Source organism: Amblyomma mixtum, chromosome 5 (assembly GCF_055824585.1).
Source record: "Amblyomma mixtum isolate Tamu chromosome 5, ASM5582458v1, whole genome shotgun sequence".
Classification (NCBI taxonomy): Eukaryota; Metazoa; Arthropoda; class Arachnida; order Ixodida; family Ixodidae; genus Amblyomma; species Amblyomma mixtum.
The window spans coordinates 98,816,823-98,832,048 of record NC_143016.1 but is presented as its reverse complement, the minus strand read 5'-3'; the positions used below and the strand labels follow the sequence as shown (position 1 = coordinate 98,832,048).

The 15,226-nt window shown below is 49.1% G+C and overlaps 1 protein-coding gene across 2 annotated transcripts in view; it reads left to right on the top strand.

Moving 5' to 3' along the window:
- fbp (fructose-1,6-bisphosphatase) overlaps nt 1-15,226 on the top strand; it is a 44,119-nt gene extending 28,893 nt beyond the window's left edge. The window contains exons 3-9 of one of the 2 annotated variants that reach the window (XM_089545673.1): nt 1,647-1,777; nt 3,409-3,610; nt 8,298-8,553; nt 8,647-8,787; nt 9,756-9,893; nt 11,933-12,049; nt 14,933-15,226. In XM_089545673.1, coding sequence (XP_089401799.1) covers nt 1,647-1,777; nt 3,409-3,610; nt 8,298-8,553; nt 8,647-8,787; nt 9,756-9,893; nt 11,933-12,049; nt 14,933-15,124 — 1,177 coding nt within the window. In that variant the 3' untranslated portion in view covers nt 15,125-15,226. Of the gene's footprint in view, nt 1-1,646; nt 1,778-3,405; nt 3,611-8,297; nt 8,554-8,646; nt 8,788-9,755; nt 9,894-11,932; nt 12,050-14,932 lie in introns of both variants that reach the window. The other variant, XM_089545672.1, reaches the window with a different exon arrangement.

The window sequence follows — 15,226 nt, the reverse complement described above, 5'->3', positions numbered from 1 at the left end:
CAGTTTTTGGTAAGGGAGGCCGTATGTTATCCTGCTCAGAACTAGGGCCTGGACGAGTCTAACGAGATCTGAGACAGATACTGCGCCATTTCTCTTCCTTTCTTCTTTTACTCCCTCCTTTATCCCTTCCCATACGGCGCGGTTCGGATGTCCACCGAGATATGAAACAGTTACTGCTCAATTTCCTTTCCTAAAAAAAAAAAGCCATGAGTCACGTCGCATAATGCAATCAATTGAACCGATCTGGATCTTTGTGGAACTGCGGACGACCACCATAACTATCACTAGAGATGGTAAACTCTATGTTAAAAGACCGCAGTTTCTAGTGGTTCAAGCAAATGCCTTGACAGTTCGCAAGCCCCAAGGAGGCACGTATCTATCCATTGTCTGTACATATACCGTTTTAGCCAGAAGAAGCCAAGCAAAGGGGTTTGCTTCTCAGTCGTATGGGGGAGCACTTATGGCACTTTTTGAGCTCTAAATCTGCGTTAGGTAAGGGGAAACTCTTTCCTCGCATTTAAAGGTGTTTTGGGGTTTAGGGGTTTTATAAGGGCTCCAAAATACGGCTGAGAAGAAAATCCCGCTGCCTGGTTACTTCTGGCAAAGACAGTACAACAGCGCTCATTCTGAGAAGCTTTTGTATGTCGCTCTCAGCCTTTGTACGTACTTGGATGGACTATACTTGTCCACATAGTCATATGTTGACTTTACGTTTCTCCACGGTAAGCGTGACAACATGGCCGGCAGTTGGCAGACAAGTTAGACTACTCGATAGGCATCGCCTGAGACTGTCACTGATCGTTTCAAAGATATTCTAAATGTCGCACGAGACGAGGGCGAGCTCTTATGCACAACCGAAACTGGGATGAATTCATGGACGCCCTTCGAAGTTGCTGGCTACGCATACACAATTGTGCGGCCAACAATGGGTCAACGGCCCAGCGACCGGCTTGGCAGTTTACAAGCGGAACGGAAATGCAGTATATAGATGCGTAGGCTGTGGAGTTGTGCCATGTGGACGAAAACAGTGGCGAAGTCTGCGCAATACGCTATAACGATGTCATGATAGTTATGTGCCTCGACTTCTCACCCTATGCATCGATTTGCGTAGTCGTGCGGCTTATGCGCGAGTACGTACAGTCGTCAACGGCCGGTGCCAATTTACCGGCAATGGTTGCGGGTGATTTTAATTAATACTGACGAAAAGCAAAGCTCTTTCGTACAATCGATGCAATTCCTCCACCCTGCTCTCAAGGTGCATTCCAAAGCTGTGACAACTACACGTGCAACTTGTATCTATCTTGCCTTTGCTTTTCGAGCGGTGGTACGTAATTGACATTGATTAGTGCGCATTTCAGCGATAAAGCTTGGATCGTACGGTGCACTATAAGAAGCGAAATAAAGCTGTGATACAAAACTTTCGTTCTCTTGCATTTACTGCCAGTTTTGAAATGGCCGTCAATTGCATACATCTTGTGCACATACTCCCCAAAGATACGACGGCTGAGCTAAGGCTTAACGCGAAGAATGAAAAAGCAAAAAGCTCGGCGACCTATAACAGCTTTCATTGAATATTTCGCTTTAAGCCCTAGCTTACCTGTTGTTGTTGCTTTTCATGCTATCTGAAATATTTTCTTCCGTTACAGGTGCGATGACGACTGCGGCATGGAAGTACTGCCCGTCGAGGTGGTTGTGAAGCAAGAGCCCTGCGAATACATCCTGCCCGAAACAACTGACGAAAGTCATTTTTGCTGCAGTGAGGACACGCCATGTCCAGGTGATTGGCGTACGCCTTTCAACTATTGGAAAATGAATGATGTTCGAGCTCAATATTCCAAATGGGACTGTAAACTGAGACAGCTCTTCTCGTCGAATCGCGCGATATTTAATGCATTCACGGGGGACCAACAAATAATCGGACAGGTGGATGTAAGAGAACAGCAAATCGGCACAGGAGAAAATTCATGGGGACTAATTTTATCAGGGCAGCCGCCAAATAGCGCGCCAGAAACCATAAACTTCACTTCAGACACTCCTGCAGTGCAGCTGAAGCCGAACGGCTTGGATGATTTGGCGAAATAAGCGTCCTGGATAGTTATTTTTTTTACGGTGAAGCTGTGTGTTGCTCACTTGTCTGGTTTGTTGGTTTATGGGGTTTAACGTCCCAAAGCCACTAAGGCTATGAGAGACGCCGTAGTGGAGGGCTCCGGAAATTTCGACCACCTGGGGTTCTTTAACGTGCACTGACATCGCACAGTACACGGGCCTCTAGAATTTCTCCTCCAAAGAAATAACACCGCCGCGGCCGGGATCGAACCCGCGTCTTTTGGGTCAGCAGCCGAGCACCATAACCACTGAGCCACCGCGGCTGTTGCTCACTTGTGGCGGGAGTGTCATTTCCGTAACACATCACGTGACCACCTCGAGGTCACGTGTCATCACTTCAGGGTGACGTCCTCGACCTGGAGCCGTCTGAGCGCGCTTCGTACCGGTGTTGGTTAAAGCCCTGGTAGTCTCTCCTTATTTCATCGTAGACAGCAAAAGTACGAAGAGCTGCGCTAGCCAGACGCATTGACAAAGCACAATCGTAAAAGCTTTTCTAGGGGTGGGGGAAACAAATCGATGGTTTAACTGAAGAAATGTTAGGGGCATTCAAGCTCGATGAAGAGATGGCATTGAGGGGACAGTGCCAGACACACATGCAAATTAAACAGAGAAATGTGCAGCTGCAGGACTGCCGACAGTGGCTGACTCCATTGTTGATTCTGCATTGATTACTAATCTTTGCAATTGTGCATGTTGTAAGGAAGCCTTTCTAGAAAAACGAAGAGAGCAAAATACCTAACAGAACTAACACAGTGTCGCATTGAATCTTTGAGCTGCAACCGAAACCGAAACTAACTAGTTTCGGTTTGTCTTTCTGAGGTGCCTGCTTCGTTCCAATCCGATCCGTAGAACGTTGCATTCGGCTCGCTCGGTGGGCGGTGTCCACGTGTGTTTGTTACACGCGTGGCACCTCCTGCCTGTTCGCGTCCGGCTCGCAGCGGCTCGGGGCAGCGGCGGCAGCAGCTGGGCGGCCGTCCGGCTCCTCCCATGTAACCGGGGGATCGGCAAGCAGGAAGCAGCCCAGCTCGCCTCTCGCTGTTGCGCCCTCCCCGGGGCAGCCGAGTCGAGGCGGGCGACCTTCGCAGGGCCCCCCTCCCCTGCCGCCGTTGCTGGGGGAGACGAGATACCCCTCCGGCCGCTCTTTTTGCCCACATCGCGATAACGGAGTAGGTGAGAGGAATGGGGGTGGGGGCGAATCGTACGAAAGCGAATCTCGTCGACAGCTAGCGTATTCAGAGCTTCGTAGGCTACCGTTCCGATCGGTAGCGTTGTCTCGCTCTTGGGGGTCTTTCCTCGCAGTAGCGGAGGAGACGCAGACGACCGTTCGCAACATGGCCTCTCGACAGACGATCGACACGAACGTCATGACGCTGACGCGGTTTGTCCTGGCCGAGCAGCGGAAGGTGCCCGGAGCCACGGGAGACCTGACGCAACTGCTGACCGCCATCCAGACTGCCATCAAAGCCGTCGCAGCGTCCGTGCGACGCGCCGGCATCGCCAACCTGTGAGTGGCAGACAGTGCGCCCCTCCTCCTGGGTCCCTTTGCGATGTGGCCAAAATGCCACCTGTGTGTTTTGACGCGCACGTAGGACGTGCCTCGCTGCGCGTTTGAGAAAAGTGTCGCGTGAATGCTGCGGTGAGAAAAAAGCCATGGAATTCCAGCTCTCGCAAGTTATACTTCTTTTCAAATAGTGGAACCTTTGCTAACGGCTACGCCGAGAACTGTTGCCGACCGCTTCCGAGCTTGCAACTTCCGCGCGCAACAACTTCTCCTATTATGTAAGCTCGGCATAAATAAACCGCCCGTGAATGTCAGCAGACTATGTATGCGTGGAAATAGCTGTGTACTACCAAACCAGCGCCGAGCGCTTTGCACAGTACAGTTGGATACGTGCGCTTCCAGGAACCTGCTTTCACGCACTGTTCCCGGGGGTTACCCCAAGGACTATCCGCAATCCACCTGAAAAGGAGATAAACACGAGCGGCGAATGCTTTATCTCGAGAAGGCACTGTCTGCCAGACAGGGCAGACAGTGGTCGTGCCTCTTGATAAGCTGGCGCGCCACTTGAAAGGACGTTGAAGGACAGTGGCTTCCAAGTTGTCCCGCGCCGAGGACATAAGTGACATTTTTCAGTAAATGTAACACGCCATCTATTTAGCAGTAGTTAGCTAAACGTTTAGCTGTGTATCTGTGAGTTCCTACTTGTTTACTTTAAGTGACGTTAACGGAGGCTCGCTGTGTAGGGGTTAAACTGCTGAAGTGGACGATTGTGTAATTGCACACACTGCACTACTCGCGTACAGTGCGAGCACTCAGAAACAGAGGGCAAAAAAAAAAAAAAAAAACAGTATCCGAAACTGCGTGCTTCAGAGATGCCCCCAGAAGTTACTAAAAAATGAAATTCCTTTGTTATTTGACAATAGTGACCCTGCTGACCTAGTGCTCGTATCTCTTCCAGATAAATATTAGACCGCGAAGGCTCCTCTAAGAGCTGCCCAAGGCTGCCTTCCTGTGGTGGTGTAAACAAGACTACTTAGCGGACGCACTGGCTTAAAGCCAATACGCCCGCGCTGATTTTTTTTTTTTGTCCTTTTCCTTTCATTAAGGCGTACTAGCTGCTTGCCAGTTCAGATTATCGCGGAATGCGACGTGAGGAAACTTCACGACTGCGGTCGTTGGGCCGCCACCATGTAGTTCTGCTCTCGAAAGCTGCGGTTATTAAATCGACCAGTACCTTGTGCAGGTTCGTGCTTACGTAAGCGGTTGCGCCAGCATCACGTAGTCCCCGCAAAAGCATGTGTGCGGTAAAGAACGCGAAGTGCGCTCACAGTTCGCCGTTTTCGGCTTCGTTTTGTCGCCCATAGCCAACAGTTCAGGACAAAAGCATTTTTAAGCGGGAAACCCTTTATGAACGCACTTTTTTCATATAATGCAAGATTTCACTATAACGGTCAATATATCCGTAGATAACCCGACGGCAGTTTTCCATTTTTTTTTCTATTAACATTTTTGCTATCGTCAAAAGCGATCCCCATTGGTTTTCTATGGCAGTGTTAACTGTTCGATGCGATCGATGGAAACACTTTAAAGGAAACACTTTGCTACATATCAGTAGAATGGACCATTACCTTCAATATTTCCATAGCAGTATCTTAGTTTTCAAAATTTTTGTCTGAGAATGTTCAACATCTTCTTGGCTAATTGAAGTTCGGCAAGGGAGAGGAGATAGGATTCTCTACGGAAATTGGAAAAAAAAAATCAGTGCAACGGAAGACGAGACAAGAGAATGACAAACACTTTGTCTCGTCTTCCATTGCGCTGTTTTTTCCAATTCTTCAGGCATGTACCAACCAGCCCGTATTTGCCCTCTCCTGGAATCCATCTCTAGGGGAGCGTTTTACGGATAGCTCTTGGAGGTGGGTCTTGGGTTGGGATGGGGAGGTAGGTTCAGTATGCGCCATCCACTTTATGCACTTTACACGCAGAATAAAAGTGGCAATCAGCGCAGTTCTTCAACGCAAACTTCACATTTCTCGCTCTGTAGGGATGATGCAGTCGGCCCCCTTAAATCCTTCACCGGATTTCAAAAGCAGGCAGGGCGTGTTTTTCAGAGCAGTCTGGACCGCTTAGTAAAGACTCCATCGACTTGCGTGGAGTAGAGATTAGAGATAATTCCGCAGCGTTGCTTTCGTAACCTCGCGTAGTTGACCTAACGTTTGAAGGTTCAACGTGAGGCAGAACATGTAGGCGCAGAGAGCTGTAGCACTGCATCAGTGGCAGCAATGGCGGATCCGAATTGGGTAAGGGGAGAGAAATGGAGGGGGAAGGCCCCATCTCACCTGATCCGCCATCGTCATGCAGGAATACTACGTCGCGTCTCGGTTCTGCAGCGGTTGCCTGAGACACATGACGTGTCATCAAGTTTCTGAATAGATCGCAAGCTAGTCTATGTTTTGTAACCGCGAAAGCCGATAAGGGAATTTAGCAGCTAAAAACAAAGAATGAACATTGTTACAGACATGTCTTTGTATTTGTGCACAATCTCCCCTGCTGCTCGCTTTCAAAAACAGCCCCTCCCCATTCGAATGTTGAGCGTCTGGATCCGCCCCTGTTGTCATGCCAGTCTAGTCATGTAGGTCGGTGTACCGGCCAAGCTTCGAAGAAATCTTGCGGTATTCGTGTTCTGGTCTGTTCGGTGCTATGCAAGGGCACTTTTTAACGAGGAATCCGTAGTGCAGAGGCTTCTGCTCGTCTGTACCACGTTCATTACTCAGGTGGCATAACTGCGGCTCAAGCATATGGTGATGTGAATGGAAATTCGATGCATGACCGCAGAGTGATGCTAGCGTCATACCTTGTGGGCTGTTATGTGGCTTCCGTGTGCTAGGTACTGGAAACCTTTTTAAGACTTGCACATTGGAGTTGCTTTACTAACAACTTTATTCCTCACATTATGTAAAAATCGTAGTTGAGATGGGTTTTAGAGGTCAAAAATGCCTTTCGTCAAGCTTATTTGGTTTTAGTTTTTGCTTAGCCCTCGGCTGACGTGCCTTCTTTAGAGCGACATTTCTGCACGAAGAACCTCTTCCGGGTATGCGATTCGGCTTGCAGCGGAAGTGGGCGCTCTAAGGGGGAGGGGTGGGCGTGTCGTGGAACTATTACCACTGTCGCTTCGTCTAATGCCGAGCATGCATTTTGTCTATTACCTCCGCCAGCTTTCTTTTCTTTCATGTCGGCGCTGCATATAAAAGAAACGTTTTCCAAATCTGCCCTGCGGGCTCAATTCCAGCGCGCGGCCGCTTGTCTGTCAACGAGAACCAGTTCGGCCAAAGGCCGGACTCCAGAATTGTGTCGGATCTTATTTATACCTTGCTCACGAGTAAATTTCACGAGCCGGTTTAGGGGCCTGGCTTTCCTGCATTCGATATTTTTCGCTTGTGCCGGTGGGCTGGTTGAGTTTTCTTGCTTTTCCGTGTCTGACCTCCTCAGCGGCCATTCAGTCTTGTCCGCTGCTTTGTTGAGATGACCAAATTCGTACACGAAGGTTCGTTTCCTACGTGCCCGCTGTGGCATGGTTAGGGCCTGAGTTGCACCTACGTGTGAGCTCGTTACATTAGAGACCTTTAGCGTAACGTAGACGTATTAATGTAGATGTGTACCGGCTTACCGGCCACCTCTTGCGCATGCGCATTGGAGGCTATGCGGAGCCACTGTGCGTGCACACCCTGTGTCCGGTAAACCGGTATAAGTATAAACTATGTTGAACGCCTCTGTTGTCTCAGCGCTCCGTATATACTTCTATCCCGAATGTTTGAAATTCTCGCTGCGCGTAGGCGCAGGTTCACTGTCTCGCCGGTGTCAGTGGGCCGCCATGTCACATAACCGTTATGCCGCCTTTTGACTCGCTGTACCCAGCCGGGCGACTCCTTTGTTACTTAAAACAGCACATTCTGCTTTCCTCAATACGCCCCGCCGCGGTGGCTCAGTGGTTATGGCGCTCGGCTGCTGGCCCGAAAGACGCGTGTTCGATCCCGGCCGCGGCGGCCGAATTTCGATGGAGGCGAAATTCTAGAGGCTCGTGTGCTGTGCGATCTCAGTGCACGTTAAAGAACCACAAGTGGTCGAAACTGCCGGAGCCCTTCACTACGGTGTCCCTCATAGCCTGAGTTGCTTTGGGACGTTAAACCCCAATAGACCAATAAACCAAACCTTTCCTTCAATACCCCTTTCAATGCTGTGTATGTGTCATAACTAATCAGTGTTTTGTGTTTATTTGTTTTGGTCGGTTAGAAACGTTGTAGTCGTGGATTGCATTTTATCCGCGAAACTCTCAAGTGCAGTGGGTAAACTGTCTGCTCGCCAAATCTCGTTCATACGCAGCAACTGAATTTAACCGAAAGCTGAATACGCAAGGTTGTTGACAAGCTCTCAAGGTTTTTATTTCTTCCCCGGGCGAATAAGTGACACAACCATATCGGCTGTAGCTGTGATAGCGCTCCGTCATCCTGACACAGGGGTTCCTTAAAAGCTCTATCATTTTTTCTAAGAGTTGGGCCGTTAAGGGAAAAGACAAGAAAGTTCGCAAGGGAAAGTTCAGTGTGGCATAAAGCCTGGGATATTAGAAGAGAACTCAGTGTATCCAGTGAGGCCACGGAGATCTACAAAGTTCCGGTCATCGCTATCGTCGCAGGTATGGTATGGCGGGCAACACGAACGTCCAAGGAGAGGAGCAGAAGACGCTGGACGTTCTGAGCAACGACCTCTTCATCAACGTGCTCAAGGCTTCGTACACCACCTGCCTCCTGGTCTCCGAAGAGAACGACACGGTGGTCGAGGTCGAGACCGAGAAGCAGGGCAAGTACGTCGTGTGTTTCGACCCTCTGGACGGATCTTCCAACATTGACTGCCTCGGGTCCATCGGCTCCATCTTTGCCATCTTTCGACGGGTATGCTGCGTCACCCCCCTCTGTACTACGAATGGCCGCTTCCTCCGAAGTTGCGCACTCACCTAAACCTTCCCGTGTTTTTTTTTCTTGCAGAAAAGCTCAGGACAACCAGACGCGAAAGATGCATTGCAGACGGGGCGGAACGCGGTGTGCGCGGGGTATGCATTGTATGGTAGCGCGACAATGGTCGTCCTAAGCTTAGGCCAGGGAGTCAATGGATTCATGTTGGATCCCGTGAGTGCACCACATTTCTTGTTTTTTTTTTCAGTGCTTATTGTTTTTCCCCTCGGCATTTGGTTGCATGATTCGTACGAAATTTAAAGCTTCACTAGAAAAGTAGTAAACTACTGTCAGTGTCCGTGTCATTTTTTTTTAATGCGAGAGCATTATATCGCTATGTACGCGTCATTAAAAAGTGTCCGCATGTTCATGTCATTCTATGAATGCATATGAACAAAAAGTGACTGCGTTAGGTAGTGGGTGAAAAAATCTCGGTAAATTCCAAATTTGGTTGATCGGGATTAATTAGTTCATTAAACGCCAAAAACACGCTTAGACGTCGCAGTAGCCATGGACGTCGATATAGCACTTGGGCGCCAGAATAGCCATGGCGTCGATGTAGTATGTGGACGTTTTGCTTTCGCATTGCTCCAGTGCGGACCGTCGGAGTGATCTGAAAACAGAAATAAAAAAGAAAAAATAGAACGGAGAAATAGAAAGTACAAGAAAAACAAATTGAGGGAGAAAAAGAGGACAGGGAAAGGCTCTCGCATTTCCGCTCTTAAGTAGACAAGTGTAATTTTTTTTTTTTTACTTTTATGTATATCCATCGCCAGAGTGAACATAGGGTGACTCTATAAAGCTATTCCTGGGCTTTGTGACAGCAAAGGCAAAGGACTAATCCCTTTGTGATTTCGTCACGGGGGCAAGTGTTGCGGCTGCGAAACTCTCAAATTGAAGCCTTTCGTCTATAAATCCTATACCGGCACCTATGGGTGTATGAATGTGCCCCCAAAGTTCTGTGGCTTCTTGTAAGGCTTGCTCGAGTACAGTAGCGTTTCGCCTAATGCCGGATGTCAAAACTAATGTTGCTCGAGGTGTCGGATGTGTGGCACATTTCACTTTCATGACGCCCCCTCGATTTGTGCGCTACTGAGTGAGGGCAACTCGTGGCTTAACTGTATCGTTCACACCGTTCGCAGGCTCTCGGCGAGTTTATACTGACCGATCCGGACATGAAGATCAAGCCTCGGGGCAAGATCTACAGCATCAACGAGGGATACTCCGCATTGTGGGATCCGGCAGTCACGGAGTACGTCCAGAGCAAGAAGTTCCCGAAGGCAAGTCGTCGGCGATTATACATCTCGCGTCCGATATTAGATCTTGTGTATGCGTCCATTTCAATGTGCCAGGCTTTATTATGGAGCCGTATGTATTGCGCTTAAGACCAGCGAAAGAAATTTTGATAAACTTGGTGTACCATCAGGCCCAAATGCACGATAGAGGGAAGCGCTTAGACGCAAATAAAAAAAAGTAAACAAATAAACGGAGCAGTCGTTATTACGAAAGTTGCGTACATTCGTGCTTATACAATGTTAGATGTGGCATTCTTGAAGAGTTTGTATAGTCCTTTTGGGTTGCTGTCTCTACGGGAAGGTGATTACACTGTGCTTGTGTACAGCCGCGATCATAATAATACGGAACACGCTTCAGCGATCTATTACTTCTCACTGCTTACCTAGCGAAAATTGGGTGGAACTTAATGCATATCCTGGTAAATGTCACAGGTACGCTCGCGCATAAACACAATATTTTCCATCTCCTGTACGTAACACGTAAGAGTAATTAGAATGCCGAGGTGCGTTTCGTATTATTTTGGCCGCGACTTTATACGTGGTAAAAGTGACCGTTATAAAGTTTTTGTTCCACACGATCGGGTACTGGCTTTGTAAGCATGATCTAACAGGGATTAAACTTGATGCGGAGGAGCGGTAGGTTTTCTCACGAATAGGGATGATAAAATGTCTTGTGGAACAAACAGTTGGTAACGATTTAGCAGCGAGAAACTAAGGGTGGTATTCGTCTTCTTTGAGGTTGTCCTTACGGTCCTGTTATATTCTGAACAAAAAATGAAGCAAAGAATTAACAAAGAGTAAAGAACAAAGTTGCTTCGGCGTTAATACTCCCTTGTTCTGATATGTCGGTGTAGCGTCAGGCCTGAATCCCGCCGCGGTGGCTCAGTGGCTACTGCGCTCGGCTGCTGTCCCAAAAGACGCGGGTTCGATCCCGGCCGCGGCGGCCGAATTTTGATGAAGGCAAAATTCTAGAGGCCCATGGGCTGTGCGATGTCAGTGCACGTTGAAGAACCGCAGGTGGTCGAAATTTCAGGAGCCCTTCACTACGGCGTTCCTCATAGCCTGAGTTGCCTTGGGGCGTTAAACCCTAATAAACATAAACAGTCAGGGCCGAATGGCCGCGTTTCGATGGAGGCGAAACGCAAGAGGCGCCCGTGTGCAGTGCGATGTCAGTGCACGTTCAAGATCCCCAGGTGGTCGAAATTATTCCGTAGACCTCCACCACGGCACCTCTTTCTCTCGTACTTCTTTCACTCCTACCTTCCTCCCTTCCCTTGCGGCGCGGTTCAGGTGTCCGCCGAGATATGAGAGAGATACTGCGCCATTTCCTTTCCTCAAAAACCAATTTACCAATTTATTTACCCGAATGAAATATGCTGTTCTTTTCTTTTTTGCAGCGATAGATTCCATTACAACCGGTTTGTGAATATATGCTTCGATAGATAGAAACAAGAATCAGGCTAGTCGTTTACCGCAGCTGAAAGAACGAAGGTAAAATATTTTCTTTTGTGCACATGCGCTGTTCACGTTTCATTCCGGCCTGACTGTGCGTCCGAAACTAAACCGGAGCCCTCCATTACAGGCTGCCCCATAGCTCGCAGTGTCGCACTGGTGCGCAAGAGTAGATGTACCGCCTGTCACAGGATAATTATTGCCGGGATGACCGTGATTGACGCGTCTATTTTGTATTATTTTTTTTTTGTTTGCGATGCACTGCACGCATGCTGCTCCGTTTCCATAGCCGCAGTTTCTGTTCACTTTCGCACTCCTATTATTTCGTTTTCTTTTAGACTCACACCATATTGCAGACGTCTGACGTTTAGGTTGTCCCGTAGTTCGCCGGCTTCTATCACGACTCTAAATTGCATTCTTTTGAGAGTGCCGCGAGTTCGTTCGCCTCGGTCGTACGTCACATGTGGGAAACATACCGCATTGGGCTTGCTGCACACCTTGTGCACTTCAGCCAAGGTCAGTGCTTCAGCTTGAACGAACAAACGGTCTTTTTTTTTTTTTTTTTTTTGCAGAGTGGCAAAGCCTACGGTGCCCGCTACATTGGTTCCATGGTTGCCGACGTCCACCGGACGCTGAAGTACGGCGGCATATTTATATACCCCGCTACCAAGGATTCTCCAAACGGAAAGGTGAGCCGCCGTGGGCGTGCCGATTGCTTCTTTTTCTTCCTGCTTTTCTGTCTGCGTGTCAGCTGCACCGCATGCCTTCGTTCACGGGACACTGTCCTTCTGATTTGCAGAAACGTTTACAAAACGGAAAAGGTGAAGTCGTAATAGACGAATAGTCTCGATGGAGCGCACGGTTTTTGTGGGAACTCGCGTAAGGAGAAATCGTTGATGTAGGCAACACCAAAAAAAAGTTAGGCAGCGGCTCAACTGTGCTGAACCGAGTTTCACATAGCGAAAGCTACATAAGCATGATTAAACATGGTTTATCTTTGGGTCATCTGTTATTAATTCCCCCCACCACTTCAAAGCCGCTTATTCGTCTTCATTGAAGGTCAAAGGTCAAGGTCAAAAGTGGTCCACTCAGTGGACCACACATGGTTAGGTATATGTGCATAGCAACACTAGCAGTGATTTATCTCAAGGTCGTTTCAAGGTCATTCGGAGGCTCACGGCGAAATGCGTCCAAGCTATAGTAGTGTAGCTTTCGCTACTAAACATAAAATACTGTTCTGCAGTGGTTAGTGCGGGCATCACTTTGTTTCTTAATTTCCTTCATGTTGCGTGGTTCCCTTGCTAGGGCGCGTCGATATGACCAGCGGTTTGGACGACATCCGACATCCATTGTGTTGGTGGAAGCGCTCCGTGTGCCGAGTCACGGCTGCTTTACATACCAGTACAGGGGAGCAAGACGGCGCTCTACTGACATCAAGGCGAAAGCTATGCAGTGCATGTAGAGGTAGCAGCAGCAATCGCTCCGGTGTCGCGTTCGCGACGTCCGGTGTACATTGCGTCCGGACAGCGAGACCTCCGACGAGCTGTCGGTAACGCACTGCGGCTTGGCAGCTCGCCAGCAGCCGGAGTTTTCTCGGGCGCTTCAACTGTCGCTGCTGTCGAAGGAGCTTAACGGATCCAACGTGCGCAATGCGCGTCATCACGGCGCCCACAACGGGCGCTCAGCTTTGCGATCGCTGAATAGGGGTGCACCTGTGCAGGCATTTTGCTGCTAGCGTTGCTTTTTTTAATGACGAACAAAAGCCGGCAGGAACAGCTGTTCACGTTGTATACAGGGATGGACTGCGTGCCGTCGGGACTCGTGTGTACGGGTAATGTGTCCCAACAGCAGTCGAAGTTTAATAGCAGAACGCGCCGGCATACGGCGAACGCGGTACTGCATATGGTAAAAAATCTTTACAGTACAAAGAGCGAAAAAGAGCAGTAACGTATAAATCAGCAAGAGTACAATGCCCATATAGGGGTTTTGCGCAAAAGGGACAATCACATGAAAGAAGACGGGACAAGCGCGAACCCGTCTTTGTGCTTGTCCCGTCTTCTTTCATGTGATTGTCCCTTTTACTACAATGTCCATGTTGTTTTAAATTGAGCAGTAGTATGCGATCAGTGATCGCGATAGGTACAGTCGGTATAGAGATGCATGTCTCCAACAGCCACACGTCTGTCATTAGTCGATTCTCACAAACCGCCCCCTTCTCAACCCGTTTGAACGAACCTTCCGTTACATAAGAGCGTTCCTCTCCGAGCTCACAGCAGAACTGACAATCGGCAATATCAGATCTGACCCATCTATATCGGCAGCCGAGGGACACCCCAGGGCTCAGTGCTCTCCCCTTCCCTTTTCAACCTCACCCTTATTACACTATTGCAGAAACTTGCATCCTTCCCCCCCTCTCCCCCCGCATTCTTCCCCCCCCTCCCCCCCCCCCCCCCCCTCGCCTTCATTTTTCGCTCTAGACGGATGACATCACCCTGTGGGTATCCATTAGGGGTACACAGTACGGCACCCGAGATCTGCGAGGCACATCCCTTCCCTCACGGTTGGTTTAAGTGTCCACCAACAGCGAGGCAGCAGCTTCGCCTTTCCTTTCCTTCAAGTTTTTTGTGGCGTTTGGTTGCTCAGCTCGAGTTCGCCACGGGTGTTTTCGCGGGAGCTTCCAGAGCTTTTTTTAGTTCTTCCAGGCCCACCTGGATTATACTGTATTCTTCTTCCAGCCCTATTTGGGTTAGAATTTTTTTGTTCCGGAACAGAAAACCGCGCACGTTACCGTACCTTGACGCCTCAGAAAGGTTGCTATAGGTTTTTAGCCTGGCTTATGTACATGCGAACAGAACGTCGGTCCGTTGTGATGAACAAAAATAGTAAGGACGATTACAATTCTCCCTCATGCGAAATTTGAGCGCAGCTATGTCGATTTGCTGGATCGTTGGTACGTCTGGCGATATTAGTTCGATAGTAGTATTAGTTAATGAAGATGACAATGTGCAGTGCGCAGCGCGCTAGAATGCGTATATTAGTTGGATAGCAGTATTTGTAGAAGGTAAAGATGTGCAATGCACAGCGTAAGAGTGTGTTGCAGTTTAACACTAAGCGTGATCGGCTACAGTGATAGCCTAGTGCTTTCGTGTAGTGGCCTGCGAAGCTGATGTTCGCGACAACGTTTATTTTTATTTATTTATGGTCGGTTACACCAATGGCGACGACGGGGCTCAACCCACGGACGGCCTCTTAAGAGCTGCGCTCTGAAACAGTCTGTGCACAAATATCTGAACGGAGCTATTATGGCATTCTGTGCTGGTGAAAACTTAGGCCACGGTCATCGAACATTTGCCTGCGCTAGGGGGCGTCAGTCCAAACGGTGCAGTGCTACCCCGAGAGATGCGCATTCAGCGTCAAAATGGGTCTAGTGGCGATGTAGATGTTACACACCGCTGGGCCATCAAAGCGAGGTGACAACCATTGTAGTATTCACAAAACTACGCTTCCTTATGTTCTGAAGCTGTCCTTTCCATGGTATTCTACGATGACTCTCGGGTCTCCTGCCCTCGCAGCTCCGCCTGCTGTACGAGTGCATCCCGATGGCGTACCTGATCGAGCGCGCCGGCGGCATGGCGCACTCGGGCAAGATCCCCATCCTTGACGTGCAGCCGGAGACGCTGCACGGCCGGTGCCCCATCTTCCTCGGCTCCAAGGAGGACGTCACCGAACTGGCCGAGCTCTACAAGAAGCACAAGCTGGCCTGAAGGCAGCGACGCCAAGAAAAAAGGAAAAAAGAAAAATTGCAGCCACTTGCACTCGTTTCTTCCGCTCACTCTTCTTTTTCAATAAACACTAGACACACTTGT